Raw genomic sequence first — 22,189 nt, 5'->3', positions numbered from 1 at the left:
AAGCTAAAATCTATCGATAAAAACAATATTTGTTAACCATGCTTTTACAAAAGAAAAATAGGCGCCTAAAACATATCCTCTGGTCAGGCGCCAAAAATAGGCGTTTAACCAGCTAGTTAGGCGTCTAGGTATCTAACCAGCTGGTCAGGTGACTGGCGCCTGACTAGCTGGTCAGGCGGCTAAGGTATGCGCCTGACCAACTGGTCACACGCCTATTTCAGATGTTTAACTACTTTCATCGGCGAAAAAAACTCACATTATTTGCCATGATGCCGGAGTTGATTCTTCTTAATTGGTCAACGCCGACAAGCACCTTGGTCAATGCTGGAAATCTTGAGGGAAAATGAAAGTGAATAAAGAAAGTGTGGTGGAATTTGTGTGAAACATATGGAAGACACATGGGAGTTTAAATAAAGAAAGAGAAAGAGGAAAGGAGAGAATGTCATGCATTAAATACAAACCATGTGTACAAAAATACAGGGCTTTAGTAAAAAAAATAGTTATTATGCCTTGGCTATAAACCGGGTTAGAAAAAATTTCATGTATCAATATTGTACTGTAAAATGATAACACTAAATACAACTTGGTCAAGTGGTTAAAACTTTAGTATTTGAACTTGAGGTCACGGGATCAAAACTTATATTATGTAATTTCTAATTTTTTTATTGTACATAGATTACATGAACTCAAGCTCCCTTAGGGAGAACGCCACGTGACACCTTTTCTTGTTTAGAAACACCTTTTAATATATTTATACTAATGTTTAGGTCCGGACGATGCCTTGGGGTTTTTCTGTGCTACAATTTAGTTATTACCTTTGCTGGTTAACAGACACATGGCAAAATAATGACCACTTAACTTTGTTGGTTAACAGACACATGGCAAAATTCTGGTGGCAAGAGGAGGGTGCCACGTGGCGCATCGACGTTGTTACGCACACCTTTTAATATATTTGTATAGATATATTGACGTTCTTTTTTTTTTTGGTAGTAGTTGATAACTAATGGGCAATTAAGTAAATTAATAGGGGACACCATTACTCCCTCCCCCTTCCTTTATATAATAGCGATATATATCAGAACAACATTTAGCAAAAACAAAAAAAAAACCACCTTTAATAATTATTTTGTTTGTCCCCAAACAGCCAAATCCTACCTCATTGTTGGACCATGACTCCTCGAGTACCATGACCCTTCACAAAATTCAAACCATTTTTTTTGATTCAAACAAAATTCAAACCCTCATATTAGACAAATTAGCCTATTTCCTAATGTCAACAACTCAAGACTATTTGCACCAAAAAAAAAAAGAAACAACTTAAAGAGTAACTTGAAAGCCTCATTCATGACTCAACCATAGATATTCATATTTCCCCAGTGGCCGGCAAGGCGGCAACAGGGAGGAATCCTGGAACTTTTTTTCCCTCTTCCCCTTCTCTCTCTCTCTCTCTCTCTCTCTGAAGTCTGATGCGACACAATTTCCATTGAAGATGTTCGACGCCGCCGTTTCATCACACTCCTCGCTTGCTCCCTCATCATCTCAACCCCGCTTCCATTTTACGCCACCCTTTAACAACCACTCCGCCGCAACTCTCAATTTGCCTATAACCCACCTTAAACGATGTCGTATTCGCATTGTATCTTCTATCAATCCTACCACAAATAATTACACTAATTTTCAGGCAGTTTTACCCGATAAGTTTCCAGAAGCTTCCCTATCCACCCCCGATTCTTCCCCTTCTCTTCCTAGTCAGTTTTTCTTTCCTTAATTATGCAGCTTTTTTATTTTTATTTTGCATGTCGTTTTTATTTTAATTTAGTTTTTTTTTTTTGGGTATTGCAGGGCCGTTGTCCTCTAGTATTGCTTCGAATTCTGATGGGTCTCGCCTTCGGGTTGCTTACCAGGTGTTTCTGTCTCTCAATTTGAGTGTTTTGCATGCAGAATTTCATTATTTTGCTACTACTGTATGTAGTTGTTAATTTCGCCGAATTTTTACTGTTTCGGAACTTTTTTTCTTAACATAATATTGCCATTTTTTGCTGACTAAAACTATGGTATTCTCGTATGCATTGTACCTATTTTTACGGATTGAAATTAATTACAACTCATTACTACTAATTGCACTGATTTATATCAATTCAAACGTATTTTTACTAATAATAACTAGTATTTACTTAATGCTTCCTTCATTTCCAAATACATGCAACATATTCAGCTTACATGTGATCCAATTCCCTATTTTGTTCCTTAATATTTTCAGTTATGTATAAGTAAAAATTATTATAAGTTGATATTTCGAAAATTTGTATTAAGACGAATTAAATAAGACCGCACTTGACTATGTTTTTTCTTATACTTTTGTAAGAGAATACGGGACACGGTTGATAGATGAATAATAGTTACTATTCAAGTATTGCATGCATTTAGAAACGGACCACTTTTTTAAAAGATAAAAGTGAATGTGTCCTAACAGGGACACACTACATTCAAATAGTGAATGAACTTTTCTTTTACTAGTATATTACTTGGTAAAAGTACATGGGATTTGATTTATTACTACTACTATTCTAAGTGGACATTTCTCATGACTTTTTGAGAGCTTTGTAAAAAATTGATATGGAAGGATGTTGTTTTTTACTTATTATAGTGTAATTATCAACAAATCATATTTGAGATTTGGTAGTTGGCTATGTAAGTTGTTAACTATACTTATTTTTTATTAGTGCGTGGTTTGTAAATGGAGAGAGAATTAATGATCTATGAAAGAGAACAATAAGAACCTTTTTAGTATGAGAGTATTAGTATGAGACTATTATGTATTGGGACGGGAAACGAGAAACCATTTTCGTTACATGTTGTTTGGTGTGAGGGGTTGGTAATGGGCTCCACTCCTTGAGGGTAATTATTTCTACTTAGTTATTGTCCTCCTCAAATCACAATGATAAGTGTTTCCTTTCCAAAATCCATAGTGACACTACACTAGGAACCTAAATATAAGTAACAATCTTTCTAATCATTCCTTCCCTTAATGGCTCTATTGGATTCATCACCTCCTTTTCATGGTTGAACAAAACATGCTTTAAGAGTAATCTTGGGTTAATTAGGCAGAAGTTTGTCACCCAAATCATTAGAATAAAGTCCCTATTGAAGTGGGTTTACCAGTTTGTTAATCATGTGGAAGTGCTTTAGAAGAAATTTTATTCTGATAAAAGATGATTCTAAGACTAGATTGGTGAACTCGTACCGTTTCTTCTGCTGTTACAGTGGGAATATGGAACTCTATCACAGCTGATTTGCAGGTTCCTAGTCTTGGGTATCTTTTAAGGCGAATAACAGGTCTAGAACGGCAGTGAAGGGATCGACCTTTAAATTTTTATTCTCAGCTCGTAGAAGTGTCACATCTTTTAGCGATGTCATTGTTGATACTTCATGTTGCTTTGGCATGGTAAGGTGTTGATTTGCTTTCTAAAGTGGATGGTGAATTGAAATTTAGGCTTTAGGACATGAAGCTTTTTTTTTTGGGTATACAGAGTTCTATCTTTGTACTTGTGGGAACAACAGTGTTGAGTTCACTACAGAGGTTATTCCGGAAATGGGGTCAAAAGACTTCTTCAAAATCTATTCGCTTGGCTCTAGCTAAAATTAAAATGCCAGTGTTGGTGGAAGATGAAGGAAATTGGCAATGGCAGCAGATGGAAGGAAAGAAGGGACCAGTGAGTTACCTTTTAATGGAAAATCAGCCAGAAATACATACTGCCAGAATTCTGTCATAGGTTTGGTGGACAGGAAAGGATCTTGATGGCTAGGGTTGGTCACTGAAGTCTGAAGAGGTCTGATGATGTGGACTCTGGAGTAGTGGGTAATGGGGAATCAGGCTTGTGGAGATTAAACAAGAATTAAGGGAAAGGATTCAAGGAAACTAAAAAAGGCAGAACCATAGCTAATCTAAGGGAATCAGCGTTCAGGGGTATTATATCCCTTTATACCCCCAAACAGCCAGCCCCTTAGTCTAGTAAAATGCGGGCCGTTCAAGTGTTTGATGGATCCTTGTGGACCGAGTAGACGTCCTTGCAGTAGAGAATGCATCATGATGCATGTTTTTTCAATACTGTAATTTACTCTTTTACAGAGCCAGAGAGAATTAACAGTTAAGTCACATTTGAGATATTAATACTCCAGTAAAGTTTTTGATGAAACAACGGGAAAATATCCACGACCTTTGTTTGAGTCATATCATGCATAAAATTTTTAATTGAGTTTCTGGTTCATCATCAGCACATTAAGTGATCCTTTTAATGTCTCCTATGTTATTAGGGGATTTTGCATTTGTAACTAATATAGTGCCTTTTCCAACTCTAGGGGGTTAGTGGTGCATATAGTGAGCTTGCTGCTGAGACTGCTTATCCAAATTGTGAAGCAGTTCCCTGTGACCAATTCGACACAGCCTTTGAAGTGAGTCCTTTAGTTCAATTATTCTACATTGCTTGCTTGCATGCTATGCTATTGAAATCGTGGATGGTGTTGCGGTTATGTGATAAATTTAACAGGTGCAAGCGTTGTTGTAAATGAAAAAATTTGTTTGTTTAATTAGTTGTTGATCTAGCTGGGGACATATATGCCTTATAGGCTCATATGCTTTCCATGTTTTCTTCTATAATTGATTCACGTGTTGTTTCTCTGGTGTTTCCTTGGTTGGCTGATAAATTGTTACTGGACTCTTTTGTTTATCTTGGTTTTCAAGGCATGGGCATAATATTGTTGTTACTAGGCAGAAATCTCCCTTGAAGCAGCTAATAACTTTGTAGGATAAAGAACCATGAATGTACTTTAGATCTCCTCCAATATGACCTCCTACTGCCTCCAATCAGAAAATAGCGTCCAACCTGCACATATGTTTCTTAAACTCCTCAATTTTTTGTGCAATTAATGATTATTTGCTCTGAGAAATCCGCTTTTCACAAGGATGATGCTTATAATTTGCTTGACCAATTAACAATCATGTTATTGAAAATAAAGAAACGTCAATTGACCGATCAGTTGCAAAAGAAATCATTTGTATGCTTAAGAAATACTTCGTCTTTTCTTTTTAGTTGCAATAGGCTGACTTTCACGCTTGCCAATGCAACACTTAGATCATTAATATCTTTAATAATCCTCCCTATGATAAATATGCAAAATTCGTACCTTTAAAATGTATAGCGAGACAACTTATGTAGCTATGACTTTTCTTCTGCATAAGTTACCAACAATGATAAACGACAAAATGTGAGTTTGACAAAAGTTAAATCTTTGAAACTAAAAGAGAACGGTAGTAGTATCTCTTATAGAAGTGAAGTAGTGTTTGGGTTGGCCGGGTCATTTTTATGATTCTGTTAACAAAAAGGTAATAGTTCATTATTTTTGTATTATATATGCATATAAAACATTGTAGCTTAACTATTGTTTCCACTAAAAATCTCTTCATATCATCTTTACATGTTATGATTAAAGCAATAAGAGCTTCCATCACCATGAAAATAAAAGTTTCATCCCTCTCACCCTCTACAACTTTCTTTTGCATCATCCAAAAAAATACCATGACTCATGACCAAATTCACAAAATCATCCCACATACGACATAAACAAAAGTTCATCAGTTTTTCTCTCTTACTTTTTACTTCAAAATTAATTATTTTTGAAGTGTTTCAAAATATGGTAAAATGAGTATTATTTTATCGATCTCAAAAGAATATGATCATTGATATTCTTTTTTTATTTTTCAGATTTTTTTTTTTTGAAATATAGCCATTTTACTTTGGCAAATATATATGTTACACAATTTCCCACCACTTCATGTGGCCCACTTTTCTCATGACATTTTTTTTTGTTCACTATGTGACCAAAAATTTTTTGTAACTTGTTCATAATGGGGGTGTATTTTTGCTTGTCTTTGATCCCATGAACTTTTTCTTGTGGTTTATGCTGGTGGATGCTCTAAGAGGGGAGTGTAGAGGTGGATAAATCTTCACCTTCAAAATTTGACAGTGTTTGTTAATTTACATTGTACGATGATGACATGATAGAATGCAAAATGCCATATAAGAGCTATGTGGCACTATGTCTGATGAGATCACACGTGGTTGCTTGCAATACTTTGCTCACATGTTTTAATAATAGTATTAGGTTGCATAGGGCTTTTACTCCATGAAGAAAACTGAGTCGACCATTGGGTTAATTTAGTTCAAATGGCTCATTAGGCGAATCAATTTTCCGAAGCAAAAACCCAAAATAAATTATAAAAATGTCTAGAAATTGAACATTGGTTTCCAGAAATCTGCTTCATAAAGCCACATACTTGTTTATTAAACTAGACTTGTGCACTTGCAGGGAGAGTCCTCTCCCCTGCTGTCGTACACAAATTTGCATCTTTCGGCACATTGAAGTGGTTGAAGATGATCTTCAAAGTTTAACAGAAGAAAGCTTCTCAAGTACGGTGTTGATATTACCCTGGATGAATAAAAGATGTCATTTGAAGTTGTGACACAGACTTCAGTTGGTGAAACACTTCAGCCTTTGCTTATATGAATACCATAATGGGTTTACTATAAGCTAGTTCATATAGTAAGAAAACATCTAGAGCATTCTTGGTTCGATATTTTTAGGTTACAAAAAATCGAATCAATTACCTACTCCCTTCTTGTTTGGTTCAACCCCTCCTCAATCCATTATCACTACTTGGTGGTAATGGACTCCCCTAATATATTAATTTCCCTTCCCTTTCAAGTAAAAAAATCCACTTTTTGGTGGTAATGATTAATAGTCATTTTCCGTTTCTTGTTTTGAACCATAACACCCTATAACGGTAATTGTTTTTGTTACCATTCCTCTCCCCCTTTTAATTCCACTCCCTTTCCATCCATCACTTAAATCGAAGAAACACCTAGGATTTGTCAAGTTTTTGATGTTTTTCTTGTTTTATTATTCTCCTTTGCATTATTTTGGTTGGTTCAACTATGATATGTGTTGAAATGAGAAAAATTGGGGGTTGCAACTTGCATGAGAAGGAGAGATGGAATAGACTGGTTCTCAAGCCTGGCACTTCCAAGGACATTGCAAGCCTAGTATTTGATCACTTCATGTCAAAGCCTGTGCACTTTTTTCTGTTTTTCATTCCAAAGTTACAACTGATTCGCCAAAATTTATTTATTTTCTTCAAGTGTAGGTTCATATGTACGACTCTTGATGACATTTAGACATGTTTACACAGTTATGCATTTAGATTACATGATCGCATCCCAATAAATAAAGAAAGAGGAGCATTGAAATTATGATTTCAGTGATTTTCTTATCACGTTGTATTACAAAGCTTGACTTTTATGTTTGTCAATGTACAGTTATGTCATTGAGTATTTTTAATTATCAGTGTGTTAAAATTATGGAGGAGTTGATAGTTTAAACTATCTTGAAATGAGTCTTACAAAACCATATATGACTCTGCTTTTCCTTATGTATATATCAGAACTAAACAATGATCAAATTGATGTATGTAGATAGTGCAAAAGTACGAAGTGTGTAGATTAAAAGAGAATGGAAAGACTAATTCGAATTTTGGCAAAAGCTTTATTATCTTTGAGATTCAAACCTATGCTTTAAGACGTGTGGTTTATGTTTGTACGACTTTCATATTTTCCTGTAGGCTGTTGAGCGCTGGCTTGTTGATCGAGCGGTTTTACCGATTGAGAATTCTCTGGGAGGGAGCATTCACAGAAATTATGATCTTCTTCTAAGGCACAGGCTGCATATAGTCGGTGAAGTGAAACTTCCAATTCGGCATTGCTTGTTGGCGAATCCTGGTGTCAAGATTGATGATCTGAAAAGGGTGTTAAGTCATCCTCAGGTATGTCTTAGTATCCGTGTGGTTAGCTTAGTGTCATGTGTTGTGTGGGTGAGTGATGAAATTAATCACTATTTTTAGGCTCTTGCTCAATGTGAGCACACATTAGCTAAGTTCGGAGTAACCAGAGAAGCTGTCGATGATACTGCTGGTGCCGCAAAGGTGAATTTTTTTTCATGCTGCTGATGGGCCTTATGTGGTAGTGGTACTGCTTGTCAAGTAATGTGAGAACTTGATTTTTAATTGTAGTTTATTAATCTGTAGCAATATATTTGTTTGCATAACCTTAGTTCTGCAGTACACATACATATTAACCAATACACATATCATATGATTCATTTGTTTTACTTACACACGTGTGTATGTGTGTATACATGTACGCGCTCTACACACACACACACACACATATCGCATGGGTGCATTCACGAACACTTTTTAATATTCATTTGTTAAATACTCACATATTTCTCCACTTGCTTCTGAGTTTATTAACGACAGTGTTATATGGTAGTTGTCACTTGTCGACTTTCAGCTTATGCTAATGTTGTGAGGTCCTGTGTGAATGGGTTAGTACTTAGACGACTGCCGATGTAGCCAGCTAGAATTTCCTGCATACAGAGATAGCTTTTCTTCACTAGTTTGCAGTTTGATCTTAAACTCTTAGTTTCAAGTTTCAAATAATTGAAATAAAAACAAGGTGTAACATCTTTTGTTTTCTGACCTTCACTTAAGTTTGTTGCCTACAACGAACTGAAAGATGCAGGAGCAGTTGCAAGTGCTGCTGCTGCAAGGATCTATGGCTTAAATATACTGGCTGAAGATATACAGGTTTGTTGCACAACTTGCAGTGGAGTAAACTTCATGCGATACATATGAATATGTTGAAATGTTCCTTTTGTAGGATGATTCTGACAATGTTACTAGATTTCTAATGCTAGCCAGGGAACCCATAATTCCAGGAAGTGATAGGCCCTTCAAGGTAAGTCCTTGTTTGAATGGAAAGCTAAAATTTTAATTAATTGCCTTCTGTTCTTTACGTTTGCTCAGGACAAAGTAATTTGCTGATGGAAGAATTAATTTCAACTGTAGACAAGCATTGTTTTCTCTCTTGTAGAGGGTCCTGGTGCACTTTTCAAGGCTCTAGCTGTATTTGCATTGAGGCATATCAATCTAGAAAAGGTATCATTTTCCTGTAAGATTTATGTTTCTGTGTATCTAGGATAACTGGTTAGGCTTTCTTATTTGTCTTCCAGTAATGGTGGTAAAGATGGTATGACAGTATGAAAAAGGTTTTAGTACGTTTAATGTGTTTGGTTGTTAGTTGATAACATTGTCTTATTTATAAATTTCTTATACCAGATTGAAAGTCGTCCATTGCGAAACAGTAACAACGGTTCTTCGAAGTAAGTTTCGGAACTTTTGCCGTGCCTTCTTCTGCTTTAGACTCGGAACAAGTTGGATGTGGAATTACCTTCGCTATTTTATCTGCTAATTTTGCAGGTGCTTTGATTATATATTTTACTTGGATTTTGAAGCATCTATGGCTGATTCCAATGCACAGAATGCCCTTAGACATCTTGAGGTATTGTCTCGTATATCATTCATCCAAATTTGACCATGTCTTTTGTTACTTCCAATACATAAACCATCATGTCATCATCACAGGAGTTTGCTACTCTTCTGCGAGTGCTAGGAAGTTATCCAGCAGACACACGGAGGAGGTGATCACCGACAATTAGTAGGGTTTCATCTATAGGAAAAGAATCAATGTTTCAGAGACACTTATTTTGTTATGTTCAATCTTGTCCTTTGTTTATCAACTGCAAAATCCGTACAAAACCTCATGCATCAAGACCAGCTCCGGAAATTCCTGAACTACAGATTTTGTTGCTATGCATGACGAATGTTTTCGTTGGAAACTAAATTTAGGGACAGTCAGCAGCCAGTTAAGTTAGGCTGGGTACATCTTGACCTATGGTTGACATGAGTGGGATAGACAACAATTGTTTAAAACATTCTATGCATTTCCAATTGAACAAGTTTGAGCTCTGGATGATGCCCGAGTTTTTGCATGAAAAATTGTTGATGGCTTCGCAGGTAAAATCGTTTATAGAAATTTGTAACACGTCTGTGTCAATTTTTAGCTTATCAAAGTTGTATTACCCTTTGTTAAAATTGATTGATTTTGAGCGGAGAAGTATAAGACTTCAGTTTATCAATAGATAAGTATTTAATGTGATTGCTTGAGATCTTGAGATGAAGATATACAGCTACAGCTTATTGCTTTAAGACCCAACTTTGGTGTTTTGTTACTAATGTCTAATAGTAGTTGTAGTCAAAGGTTCGGACTTGCAAGTTTTTTATTTTTCTTCGGTTAATAACACAAGATTTTTCAAACAATGTCATGTTACATGTGATGTCTTGATTCTTGGTCAAGTTGAATGCTACCTGTGTTTGAGACAAAGTTGTGTTCCATCCTTTGAGGATTACTTCTACCTGCAAACATCCAATCGACCCTGAAAAGCTATCACTTAAGGCCAAAATTTGCATAATTACTGGTCAATTTAGATGTCTTAAGCTGTTCAAATGCTCAGTTTATCCTACTTTTTGGGACTCGAGGATATACAGGTTCGAGCGTATAGAATAGATCCTGTTCAAGTAAATCCTGATGTTTGAATTCCGAAGGGTTCTGTAATGTAATTTGTGAGGGAATAGTATACAGTTCAATTTCATCTCACGAGTCTAGTTATGTAAATTAAGGCTAAGCACTTTTGATACTTAATTGTCGTTTGGAGGGATGATCGATTAAATTATGTCAGTTGTGAAGTTAATATTTACGCCACCTGATTTTGAGCAGAAGATTAAAATGAAAGAGTGGCTCAGATGGTAGTCTGAGATGGGAGCTGCTCGTGGATTGACTCAGCAACGTGGAAGGCAGCTTGAGATTAAGAATAATCAAGGGGGTAGAATAATTAACTACAATGGAGATGCTATTAAACGAAGAAACAGAAAACCAAGAAGAATGAAGGAGGAAAGTTTGCTTGTAGTAATGAAAGAGAAAGAGGGGAAGGAGGATATTTTTTCCAACACATGGATTATGCACGAGGATACCCAATGTTTAAAGAGAAAATTAGTTTTTGTTTTCGGGCTATACCCTAAGTAAGGAAAATGTTGATTTACTAACATTTCACTTTAAACTAATAGCATGAGATATCACTTGGTTTATTTGTTAATCCTTTAGTATATAAATTTGTGGTAAATCTTAATGTAATTTCTTAATATCTTTATTGAATGTGGATTACATGTAATAAAACATTCTAAGGAAGAGCGTTTTGTGGTGTCGTTCCTTGTTTAGGAGCACCTTTAATATATTAGTATATATACCATTCATATAAAAAATACGAATTTTCAACAACTTTTCTAAATAAAACGTACAAACAATTTTTTATGAAATAGTCAAATGGTAAGTTCAGTTATGGGTCGAGCCCATCTTGCGATATTTTTTATTGTTTTTGGTCACATGTATTATTGGCTTTTATGATGGATATACTATGTCTTATTTTTGGGTCCATTTTGTCATAGGTTTTTGTGGCTTCTAAGAGAAACTTGTAGACACTCAGTGGGTAAAAAGAGGGGAGCAATTTTTCAGATTAAAAATACACACAAAATAGAGAGGAAACTAGAGAGTTCCAAGACTGTTGTTCTGCTCGTTTTTCTTTAGTACACTCTTAGTGTTTTGGCCTCCGGAAGAGATCCCACTGTTGGATTTTGCAAAAATATAGTCATCTTGTTGGGGACACACGGGGATACATTATGACCGTCCGGATCGTCAATTCAAGCTCCTGTTCATCGGGAATTGCCTCTAGACAGAGCTGCTATTTTTGGGTGAATTCTACACTTTTTGTTCTCTATTTTTTATTCTCTTATTGTTGGTGTTTGTTGGTGGGTTGTGAATCCTTTGTAGACTAATTTGAGGTTCTTTTTTCCCTCAATTATCAATAAGAGAAGTTAAGGGTGGACTCCTCAAGAGGTCCCGTGGTTTTTTACTCTTCACATCAAAGGGGTTTTCCACGTATAAATCGTGTGTGTTATTTGCTATTATTTCTTATTGTTATTGCTAGTTATTTACTGCATTTAGTTGCTGGTCTTCATTGTTAATTTGGTTGTGTGACAACTTGGGTTGGTTGAACTGCATAATTGGTTGGTTGTCTTGATTGTATGACATTGTGGGTGTCGTTGTGACCCCTTTTCGATCCCTACAACTTGGTATCAGAGGCGGAAGTTAATTAGTCACATTATGGAGTCGAGTAGTAGTAGTAGTAGTTCGATGGTTAAATTGACATCAACCAATTATTATATTTGGAGGCCTATGATGGAAGACTTGTTATATTGCAAGGACTTGTATGACTCGATTGAAACTGTCACTAATTCGGATGGTGCTGTTTCTAAACCATCTAAACCAGATAAAATAGAAGAAAAAGATTGGGTAAAGTTGAAAACAAAGACTTTGGGGACTATTAGCAATGGGTTGACATTAGCATATTCAACCATGTGTCACAAGAGTCCGATTCTTATGATTTTTGGAAGAAGTTGGAAGGTCTTTATGAAAGAAAAGCTGCTCATAACAAAGCTTCATTGATTAAAAGCCTTGTTAATTTGAAATTGAAAGGTAGAATGTCTGTTTCTGATTATCTTACTGACTTTCAAGATATTATTAACAAGTTGACTACTATGAAGATTGTTCTTGATGATGAGTTGCAGGCTTAGTTCTTGTTGAGTTCTTTGCTAGATAGTTGGGAGACCTTGGTTGTAACTATTAGTAACTCTACTCCATATGGCGTTTTATCTTTGGATGTGATTAAAGAATGCATGTTTAATGAAGAGATCAGAAGGAAGGAGATGGGAGCTGACAATTCACAATCTCTTGTTGTGGAGAACAGAGGAAGAAGCAAGAGTCAGAGTCCCAAAGGTCGTGGTAACTCAAGGAGCAGGTCCAAATCCAGTGATGGAAGAAATGTGGCTACATGTCATTACTGCAAGAAGCCCGGACATATCAAGAAATATTGTTTCCGATTAAAAAGAGAACAAAGGAAGAAGCATGATTAACAAAAGGAGGGAGATGACAGAAATACTGCAACAACTGCTTCTAAGAGTGATGATGAGGTCACCTTGATTTGTGCAGCTAGTGAATACCATCATGTTGATGGTTCAGACACAGAGTGGTTAGTAGATACAAGTGCCTCATACTATTATGTTCCTAGAAGGGAGTACTTCATGAATTACCAAGCTGGCAATTTTGGTAGTATTAAAATGGGTAACGAGAGCTCAGCAAGCATTGTTGGGTTAGGTGATATTCGTGTGAAGACTAGTGTTGGGTGCATGGTTACATTGAAGAATGTGCGCCATATTCATGATCTACGCCTTAACTTGTTGTCTGCTAATGTTCTTGATCAAGAAGGATTCAGACACACTTTTAGTGATGGAAAATGGAAATTGTCTAAGGGTTCTATGACTGTTGCACGAGCCAAGTTGTGTTGCTCTTTGTACAAAACATATTTGGGTGTATATTCTGGTGAGCTCAATGCAGTGGAAGAGAAGAATTCTCCTAACTTGTGGCATCGCAGATTAGGATACATGAGTGACAAGGGTTTAGAATGTCTAGCTGGTAAAACTCTCATTCTTGTTGATACTACAATTGCACTTGACCCTTGTGATCGTTGTTTGGTAGGCAAGCAACATAGAGCTTCTTTTTCAAGGAAGTCTACTAGGAGGCAAGCGAAGCTTGAGCTCGTTCACTCTGATGTTTGTGGTCCCATTGAGGTGGAGTCTAATGGTGGCAACAGATACTTTGTCACTTTCATTGATGATGCTACTAGAAAAACTTGGGTCTACATGTTGAAGACCAAAAGCCAAGTGTTTAAAACATTTCAGAAATTTCATGCTATGGTGGAGAGGGAGAAAGAAAGAAAATTGAAGTGTCTTCATTCTCACAATGGTGGTGAGTACACTTCACATGAGTACGAGAACAATTGCTCACGTTATGGCATTCGACATGTGAAGACAGTTCCTGGCACCCCACAACATAATGGTGTTGCAGAGAGGATGAACAGAACCATTGTAGAGAAGGTGAGATGCATGTTGAAGATGTTAGAGCTTCCTAAGACATTTTGGGCCTAGGCACTGAAAACTGCAGAGTACCTGATCAATCGCTCTCCATCTATTCCTTTGGGTCTTGATATTCCTGATAGAGCATGGAAGGGATGTGATCCTACATATTCACATCATAGAGAATTACCAAAGCATTATCGCTTTTGTGATAACGTATCGGCTTATTCAGAATTTAGCAGCGGAGAACACATAACTAAGCTTCATACTTTATTATGACAAATAAATAAGTAATTAAGTACTTAAAATCAAACACTCTATAAATATATACTCAAATCAAACTTATTATAATATGTTCCTACTAATGCAGAAAATATAATACTAGATTACACAAGCTCTCCATTCCCAAATTCCCAACGATGCAACATCTACGAATCAGTAAATGTCAATGCTCTAAAGAATCTACTCACCAAAATGGGTCATCACAGGATCAATAAGGCAAAACCATGATCAACAATCACAAACAAAGCACGTAATCAGCAAAGTTGAGTACTACATAGTATTACATAAAAAATCCTAAATAACTAATAAATAACATGCAGGGATAAATAATAATATAACAATATAACATTCTGCAGATAACTTTTACTCAACTAAACTTTAAACATCTTTTTTTATCACTTTAATGGGATAGTTATTGGACTTGAGTTATCTTATCTAAACTTGCCTTCACCTAAGAAGACGAAATATTGGCACGACTCCGTATTCTAGAATGACCTACGATATCGAGGAACCTTTTGAAAAATAGGAATGGTGATCAATCCATTACCCAGAAAGCCATGGCACGCTCACCATGTACATCAACTCCTAAATGTCCAACTCTAGACGTGTACTAGTCGAAAAAGTCTATGACTATCCAAGTTATACTTTAAGTGATTACAGGTTATTACTTGTTATGACACACACAAGTAACACAAAAATATCAAATCAAACATTCACAACTGAACTTCTTTTATCTTAGGATATAATAAGTGACCACACGACTTACAATCCAAGATTACTTTCTTTAATCTCAATCTTTCTTATTTTGTTGGAACTAGCCAACAATCAATCTTACCTTTCAAAGGCATAACTTATCAACTTACCAAATAAGGCCCACAATCCTCATAAAGTAGTGAAAATAATAATATAAGGGAACACATGAATAAACATGAAACAATCTCAATAATAGTTTATTCCCCCATGTGAATTAATAAATAAAGTTCCCATCCACATGCTTGCATCAATAATTCCATACAAACATGACAATCTTTAGCTCATAATCAATCTCATAATTAACATGCTTGCACACAGGCATAAAACATGTAAAATCCAATCATACTAGAAATCACGTATGAACTCATGAAGTTCCTATACATGATACTACAACTTTTCATTCTCAAATCATGTTACTAGATCACATAGCACACAGGTATGTACGTACCTTATGTAAACCAGTTGATAGGCCACCTTTAATTCATTAAAAGTCACCTACTAAATATTCTCCGCCTAAAATAATCAATATAAACTAAAATCAATACTCTAAATAAAATACAGCAACATCAAAATAATTTAGATCCCCTTTAAAAATATTTAAAAGTTACTTTTTACCATTAAAACTTCAATTTTTTTTAATATCTAGCATAGTACTACCATACTAATAATTAAAATTCTTAAAACTCCATTATTAAATCCTTTTCTAAAATTCCAGAAACTTATAAAATTATAAAACTCTCTATAAACATATGTAAACATGCTTAAATTCATAATTTAAAACAATCTCATAGTTTATAACATGATACTATGATTTTCTAACAATTAACACCCTAAAAATCCATGCTTTGAGGATTAAAACTCAATCTAAAAATAATAAACAAATTTGAAATTTTATTCTTTTAATACATAATATGTATGAATCAAGATTATTTATTAAAGCCGTAAATTAAAGTCAATAATCATGATTAGTATTAAAATAAAGCATAAAAACATGGTCTTTAATGGAAACTTGAGTAAGAAGAAAAGAAATTAACGAACAATTCAAAGAACCAAGAAGAAGGATGAAAGGCGCCGGAAATCAGGAGCACGCAGCAGCAATTGACGCACAAGATTGGTGGTTTTGAAGGTGTTGTGACGTTTCTTGTCGAAGAAAAACGTTACTTGAAGAAGAAGAAAGAACTTGAGAGAGAGAGAGAGAGATAAAGAAAAACCGTGAGTGATACTTTCAAGAACACCTTATCACCTATGGCGAACTCATCCTCGCGTCGTTTCAAGTTAGCATAGCTCTTCTGCCTATCTTGCGCAGCTTGAATTCCAGCCTGAGTCAGTCTAACATTCTTGACGGTTTCCTCAATGAATTCTGTCCCCAAGACTATATTTTCACTAAAGTCATTCCAATAAACGGGACTTTTACATTTTCGTCCATATAATGCCTCAAAAGGTGCCATCTTAATGCTCCCATAATAGCTATTGTTATAAGAAAACTCATTCAGGTCTAATTGGTCCTACCAACTACCTTGAAAATCAATAGCACATGCTCTCTACATATCATCCATAGTCTGATTAGTCCTCTCAGTCTAACCATCAGTCGCAGGGTGAAAGGCTGTACTCATCTTCAATGTTGTCCCAAGGTTTAGTTGGACCTTTTTTCAAAATTTCGAAAAAAACCGAGAGTCACGGTCAGAAATGATATCCTTCGAAACTCCATGTAGTCTAACCACATGCCTAATGTATGTCTTAGCAAGTTGCTTCTTCTTCCATGTCTCCTTAATGGGTATAAACACAGCGGATTTGGTCAATCTATCAACAATACCAAAATAGTGTCATTACCGCTCATCGTTTTAGGTAAGGCAATTACAAAGTCCATAGAAATAGAATCCCACTTCCATCCAGGAACTTCTAAGGATTGAACCTTCCCCATGGGTCTCTTATGATCTATCTTCACCTTCTGACAAGTTAGGCACTTAGACACATACTCAACTACCTCTCGCTTCATATTTGGCCACCAATAGATACCCTTAAGGTCCTTATACACCTTGTCACCCCCAGGGTGCACAGAATATGGAGTATTATGCCCCTCATCCATAAGGCGTCTCTTAAGGTCATTACATTTTTGTGGTACACACCACCTCCCTTTAAACCTTGAACTCCCATCATCATGAATCTTAAAGTCAGCTTCTTTACCTTGCTTCATTTTCTCCTTGATCTTATCTAGGTGCTCATCCCCAACTTGAGCCTCTTTAATCTTGTCGAAAATTGACAACCCTAAAGATAGAGTGCTCACCCTTGCCTCACTTTCGTTCCCCAGGATTTAAGAGTTCTAGGCTCAGCCTTTGCATATCTCTACACAATTCCTCAGGGACTATCAAGGCACTCAAGCTATCACTCGATTTTTCACTCAAGGCATCAACAAACCATATTTAATTTGCTTTCCCCTCATGATACTGGATGTATAAGTCATAATCCTTAATCAACTCCAGCCATCTTCTTTGCCTCATATTTAGGTCTTTTTGGGTGAAAATGTACTTCAAACTCTTATGGTCTATGAATATCTTACAAGTCGCTCCATAGAGGTAATCTCTCCAAATTTTCAATGCAAACACTATGGCAGCTAACTCTAGGTCATGGGTAGGGTAATTAGCCTCATAAGGTTTCAATTGACGCAACGCATATACAATTACCTTTCCATTCTGATTTAGTACACATCCCAAACCATTCTTTGAAGCATCACTATATACCTCAGATCCCTCATTCCCTTCAGGCAGGGTCAAAACAGGTGCAGAGGTTAGACATTCTTTCAAAATCTGAAAGGCTTATTCACACTTTTCACTCCACTCAAATTTCGACTCCTTTTTCATCAAGTTGCATTGGTGATAGGCCTCACTATCTTCGAGAAATCTCTCACAAATCTCCTATAATAGCCATCTAGACCTAGGAAACTTCTGATATCTGACACGTTCTTTGGAGTTGGCCACTCACTTACAGCTTGAATCTTAGCAGGATCTACTGAGACTCCTTCCTTAGACACATAATGACCCAAAAACGCTACCTTCTCTAAGCGAAACTCACGCTTAGAGAACGTGGCATACAATTGGTTTTTCCTTAATGTCTCCAAAATGATCCTCAAGTGCTCACCATGCTCAGCCTCATTCGTCGAACATATCAGTATATTATCAATGAAAACCACCACAAAGTTATCTAGAAACTCATAGAAGATCCTATTCATTAAGTCCATAAATATAGCGTGAGCATTCCAAATGGCATTATAATGAACTCATACACTAGTGGAAAAATGAAGAAGGGCTGCGCTAAAAAAGGCATATAGGGCTGCGCTTTTTGACAGCAGCCCTTCACTTTTTAAGTAGGGCTGCGCTAGAAAAGCACAGCCCTTAAGCTAGAAGGGCTGCGCTAGTTAGGAAAAAGCGCAGCCCTTCTAGCCCAGAAGGGCTGCGCAAGTTAGGAAAAAGCGTAGCCCTTCTGGGCTAGAAGGGCTGCGCTTTTTCCTAACTAGCGCAACCCTTCCTACCAAAAAAAAAATAAAAAAAAAATTTTTTTTTGTCATTTTTTTACTCAAAATCTCACATTTTCTGAAATTAAACAGAAAAGAAGAGAAACGAAACGAAAATACTAAACCCAAAACAATAAAAAGAATGAAACGAAAAGGAAGAAAAACTAATATACAAAGAGAAGTATACAATAAGTATACAAGAAGTATACAAGAACATTAATCAAAACAAAGATGAAAATACAAGAAATTATATACAAAGAGAAGTATACAAGAACATTAATCAAAATAAACAAAGAGAAGTATACAAGAATAACATTAATCAAAATAAACAAAGAGAAGTATACAAGAACATTAATCAAAACAAAGAGAAGTATACAAGAACATTAATCAAAACAAAGAGAAGTATACAAGAACATTAATCAAAACAAAGAGAAGTATACAAGAACATTAATCAAAATATATAAACAAAGAGAAGTATACAAGAACATTATAGATCTGAAAATACAAGAACTACAACCTAATTTAATGTTTAAGTACATAAAACAAAACCCAAATACATAATTTAAGGGAAAAAAAAAATTTCGGAAAAACTTAAAATGGCTATTTGGAGGCTTAAACGAACTCGGATGGCTTAAAAAGCCTAAACATCACAGCATAGCGATGAGTTTGACTCGTTGGCTCGTTCCGCTTCCGAAAAGGTATCACAATAGGCAATCGGACTCCATCGCCATGTTTAGTGCAAATCATTTCAAGGTTTTTGTCGCAAATGTTTATGGGATTTTTGAGAGAGAAGAGAGGATGAGAGAGAAGGAGGAAAGGAATAATGAGGGACGTGAGAGAGGAGAGAGAATGAGGGATAATATATTTGACGAATCCCCGCTCAATATTTCAAAGCCCGCGATTCCGAAATTTCAAATTTTTTCAGGAAGGGCTGCGCTTTTTTAAAAAGCGCAGCCCTACTAAGCAGAAGGGCTGCGCTTTTTTAAAAGCGCAGCCCTACTAAGCAGAAGGGCTGCGCTTTTTAAAAAAGCGCAGCCCTTCACTTAGTAGGGCTGCGCTTTTTTAAAAGTGCAACCCTTCTTACCTACAGAAGGACTGCGCTTATTTAAAAAAGCGCAGCCCTTCCTGCGCAGCCCTTTATGTTTTTTCCCCTAGTGATAGTGACCATAACACGTTATAAAGGCAGTCTTAGGTACATCCTTATCAACTACCCTAAATTGGTGATTTCCTGAACGTAAGTCAATCTTCGAGAAGACACTCGTTCTATTCAACTGATCGAATAGGTCATTATTCTAGGCAAAGGATATTTGCTTTTGATGGTTACATTGTTAGCTCCCTATAATCAATACAACCTCATGCTACCATCCTTTTTCTTCACAAACAACATAGGAGCTCCCCAAGGTGATGCACTAGGCCTAATATAACCTTTATCTAATAGTTCTTGCAATTGCATTTTTAGCTCACTCATCTCAAGAGGTGCAATTCTATAGGGTGCCTTAGATATAGGTGTAGTTCCGGGAACTAAGTCTATGGTGAACTCAACAGCTCTCGCAGGTGGCATATCTGAGATCTCACATGGAAATACACCCATAAACTCGTTCACAATTGGAACATCCTCAAGCTTTATTTCAACTTCCTTGCTCACATCCTGCACACTACAGAAGAATAACTCACACCCCTTTCTCATCAACTTTCTTACTTGCATAGCAGAAATGGCTCCAAACTCTTAGGTTTCCCAAACGTCTATCGGAGGTCAATTTTCCCAAAGGGTTTCTCAACACTATCTTCTGAACCTCACAATCGATGTTAGCCTTGTAAAGACTTAACCGATTCATCCCAAGAATTACATCCAGGTCTCCGAAAGTAAATTCTTTTAAGTTCGATGGAAATATACAATCTCCTATCTTCAAAGGCCAATTTGTAAAAAACTTGGTACACCTTATAATCTCCCTAGTAGGAATACTGACAGACAAGTCAATTTTTTTATAATCTAGTAATGCAGACTCTTTAGGACAGATGATGATATAAAAGGATAAGTTGCCCCCAAATCAAACAATGTTTTAACAAGGACTAAGTTAATAGAAAATTACCAGAAACTACGTCGGCAGATTTCTCAGCTTCCTTCCGACTCATCACGTACTGTTTACTAGCAGGCTTATCCTGGTTGGGGTTCTCACTTGCAGGCTTACTATAGTTCTCGTGGTTGTTCTGTTGTCCTCCACACTTAGGACCTTGGTTTCCTGACTGGTTGAACCCTGATCTGACCTGATTACCACTCTCATGGCCCTTCTTATCTTTACCTTGCTTAGAGTAGCACTCGTACTCCCTATGACCCTTCTTCTGGCAGTAGTTACAGGTCACTAGGTCTTCCTTACACACTCTCCTAGGGTGGTTTTTGTCACAGCTCTTGCAGTGATGAACTCTCTCAGGTCTACGGTCTACCCTTATTGTAGTTATCTTGGTTGTTTCTCCCTGGGAAATTTCCATTACCATTCCGGTTTCTCTTGAAATTCCTTTGGTTTCCCCCAACATTGAATCCTTTCCTCTTCTCACCTACCACCACATTCTTCTTGTCCCTCCTTGACTGTAGTCCACAAATATTGGATGTTCTCCCATACACAACATCTAGGGATGTATTAAAGGTCTCACCTCCTAATCCTAACTGTATCTCCGCAGTCAAGCCTTGCTCAAACCTTTGAGCCTTAAGTTCCTCAGTGGCTACAACTTCAAGTGCAAATCTAGATAGGGCTATGAATTTGCCGTAGTACTCAAAGATGGTCATGGTACCCATCCTAAAGTTAATGAATTCTTGGGCTTTTTGCTTCCTCATAAAGGCAGGGTAAATTTCTCTCTCAAGGAAATTACAAAGGCATCCCAATCGAATCCTTTCACAGCACTCAGTCTAGCTCCACTCTCCCTCCACCATAAATCTGCCTCATCTTTAAGGTATAGCACAACCCGGACCCACTTTCATATGCTCAGGGAAGTTTACAACCTCAAAAAGTTTCTCAAACTCCCTAATCTAGTTTTCTAGGAAGGTTGGGTCAGCTTTCCCTTTATAGTATGGTGGCTTAACCTTAGCTAGCCTTTTAAACATTTTCCCAGCAATCTCAGGACGCTCAGTGTCCTGAGTCAATTTTTCCGCCAAGAGGTGAATAACAACAACTAGGTCGTTGTTGTTAGCCATCCTACTTTGTGACCTAAAAGTAATATAACTCTACTTTAGGTTACAATATACCTTATATACCCATCTAAGAAGGCAACATTTGATTTGATCATTCAAGATCGCATCAACAAACGAATTCTCAAATAGTTCTAAGTATAACATAAAATGTTTTCTAGTAACCACATAATCATTCATGGAGAAAATATTCATATCAACATGCTAGTAGAAACAAGCAAGAATTTAATCACATAATGAAAATTTAAATAATAAAAAGATTCCCATCACGTGCCCAGAATAAATTCTTACTCACTCATATAAATAAATAATAACTTTTATTCCTCCATAAAGGGTATTAATAAAATAAATGGTACTATAACGTTATATTTTCCTAAAACAATGGTACGATAAAATTGTTCTATCACTGTTGGCCAACTATCCAACATTATTATATTAATATACTATATTGTTTTTCTAATCATGAATATATATATAATAATCTAAC

The 22,189-nt window shown here is 36.3% G+C and overlaps 2 protein-coding genes across 2 annotated transcripts; one reads left to right on the top strand and one right to left on the bottom strand.

Moving 5' to 3' along the window:
• The first annotated feature begins 1,175 nt into the window (after positions 1-1,175).
• Positions 1,176-10,112, top strand: LOC104903134 (arogenate dehydratase 2). Its single transcript, XM_010691138.4, has 11 exons — positions 1,176-1,748; positions 1,843-1,904; positions 4,360-4,452; positions 7,676-7,876; positions 7,955-8,035; positions 8,606-8,701; positions 8,775-8,852; positions 8,963-9,052; positions 9,233-9,276; positions 9,374-9,455; positions 9,539-10,112. Exons 1-11 carry the CDS (start codon positions 1,490-1,492, stop codon positions 9,596-9,598), a joined length of 1,146 nt encoding a protein of 381 aa, XP_010689440.2. The 5' UTR covers positions 1,176-1,489; the 3' UTR covers positions 9,599-10,112.
• A 3,934-nt stretch (positions 10,113-14,046) lies between these two features.
• On the bottom strand, positions 14,047-21,303 carry LOC125493748 (uncharacterized). Its single transcript, XM_048637258.1, has 5 exons — positions 21,079-21,303; positions 20,612-20,993; positions 20,315-20,511; positions 19,986-20,169; positions 14,047-14,141 (listed from the first exon to the last, which is right to left on the bottom strand). The coding sequence occupies exons 1-5, from the start codon at positions 21,301-21,303 to the stop codon at positions 14,047-14,049; spliced, it is 1,083 nt and encodes a 360-aa protein (XP_048493215.1).
• Positions 21,304-22,189: the final 886 nt, after the last annotated feature.

This window comes from Beta vulgaris, chromosome 9 (genome assembly GCF_026745355.1).
Source record: "Beta vulgaris subsp. vulgaris cultivar EL10 chromosome 9, EL10.2, whole genome shotgun sequence".
Lineage (NCBI taxonomy): Eukaryota > Viridiplantae > Streptophyta > Magnoliopsida > Caryophyllales > Amaranthaceae > Beta > Beta vulgaris.
This window is presented reverse-complemented; position numbering and strand designations above follow the sequence as displayed.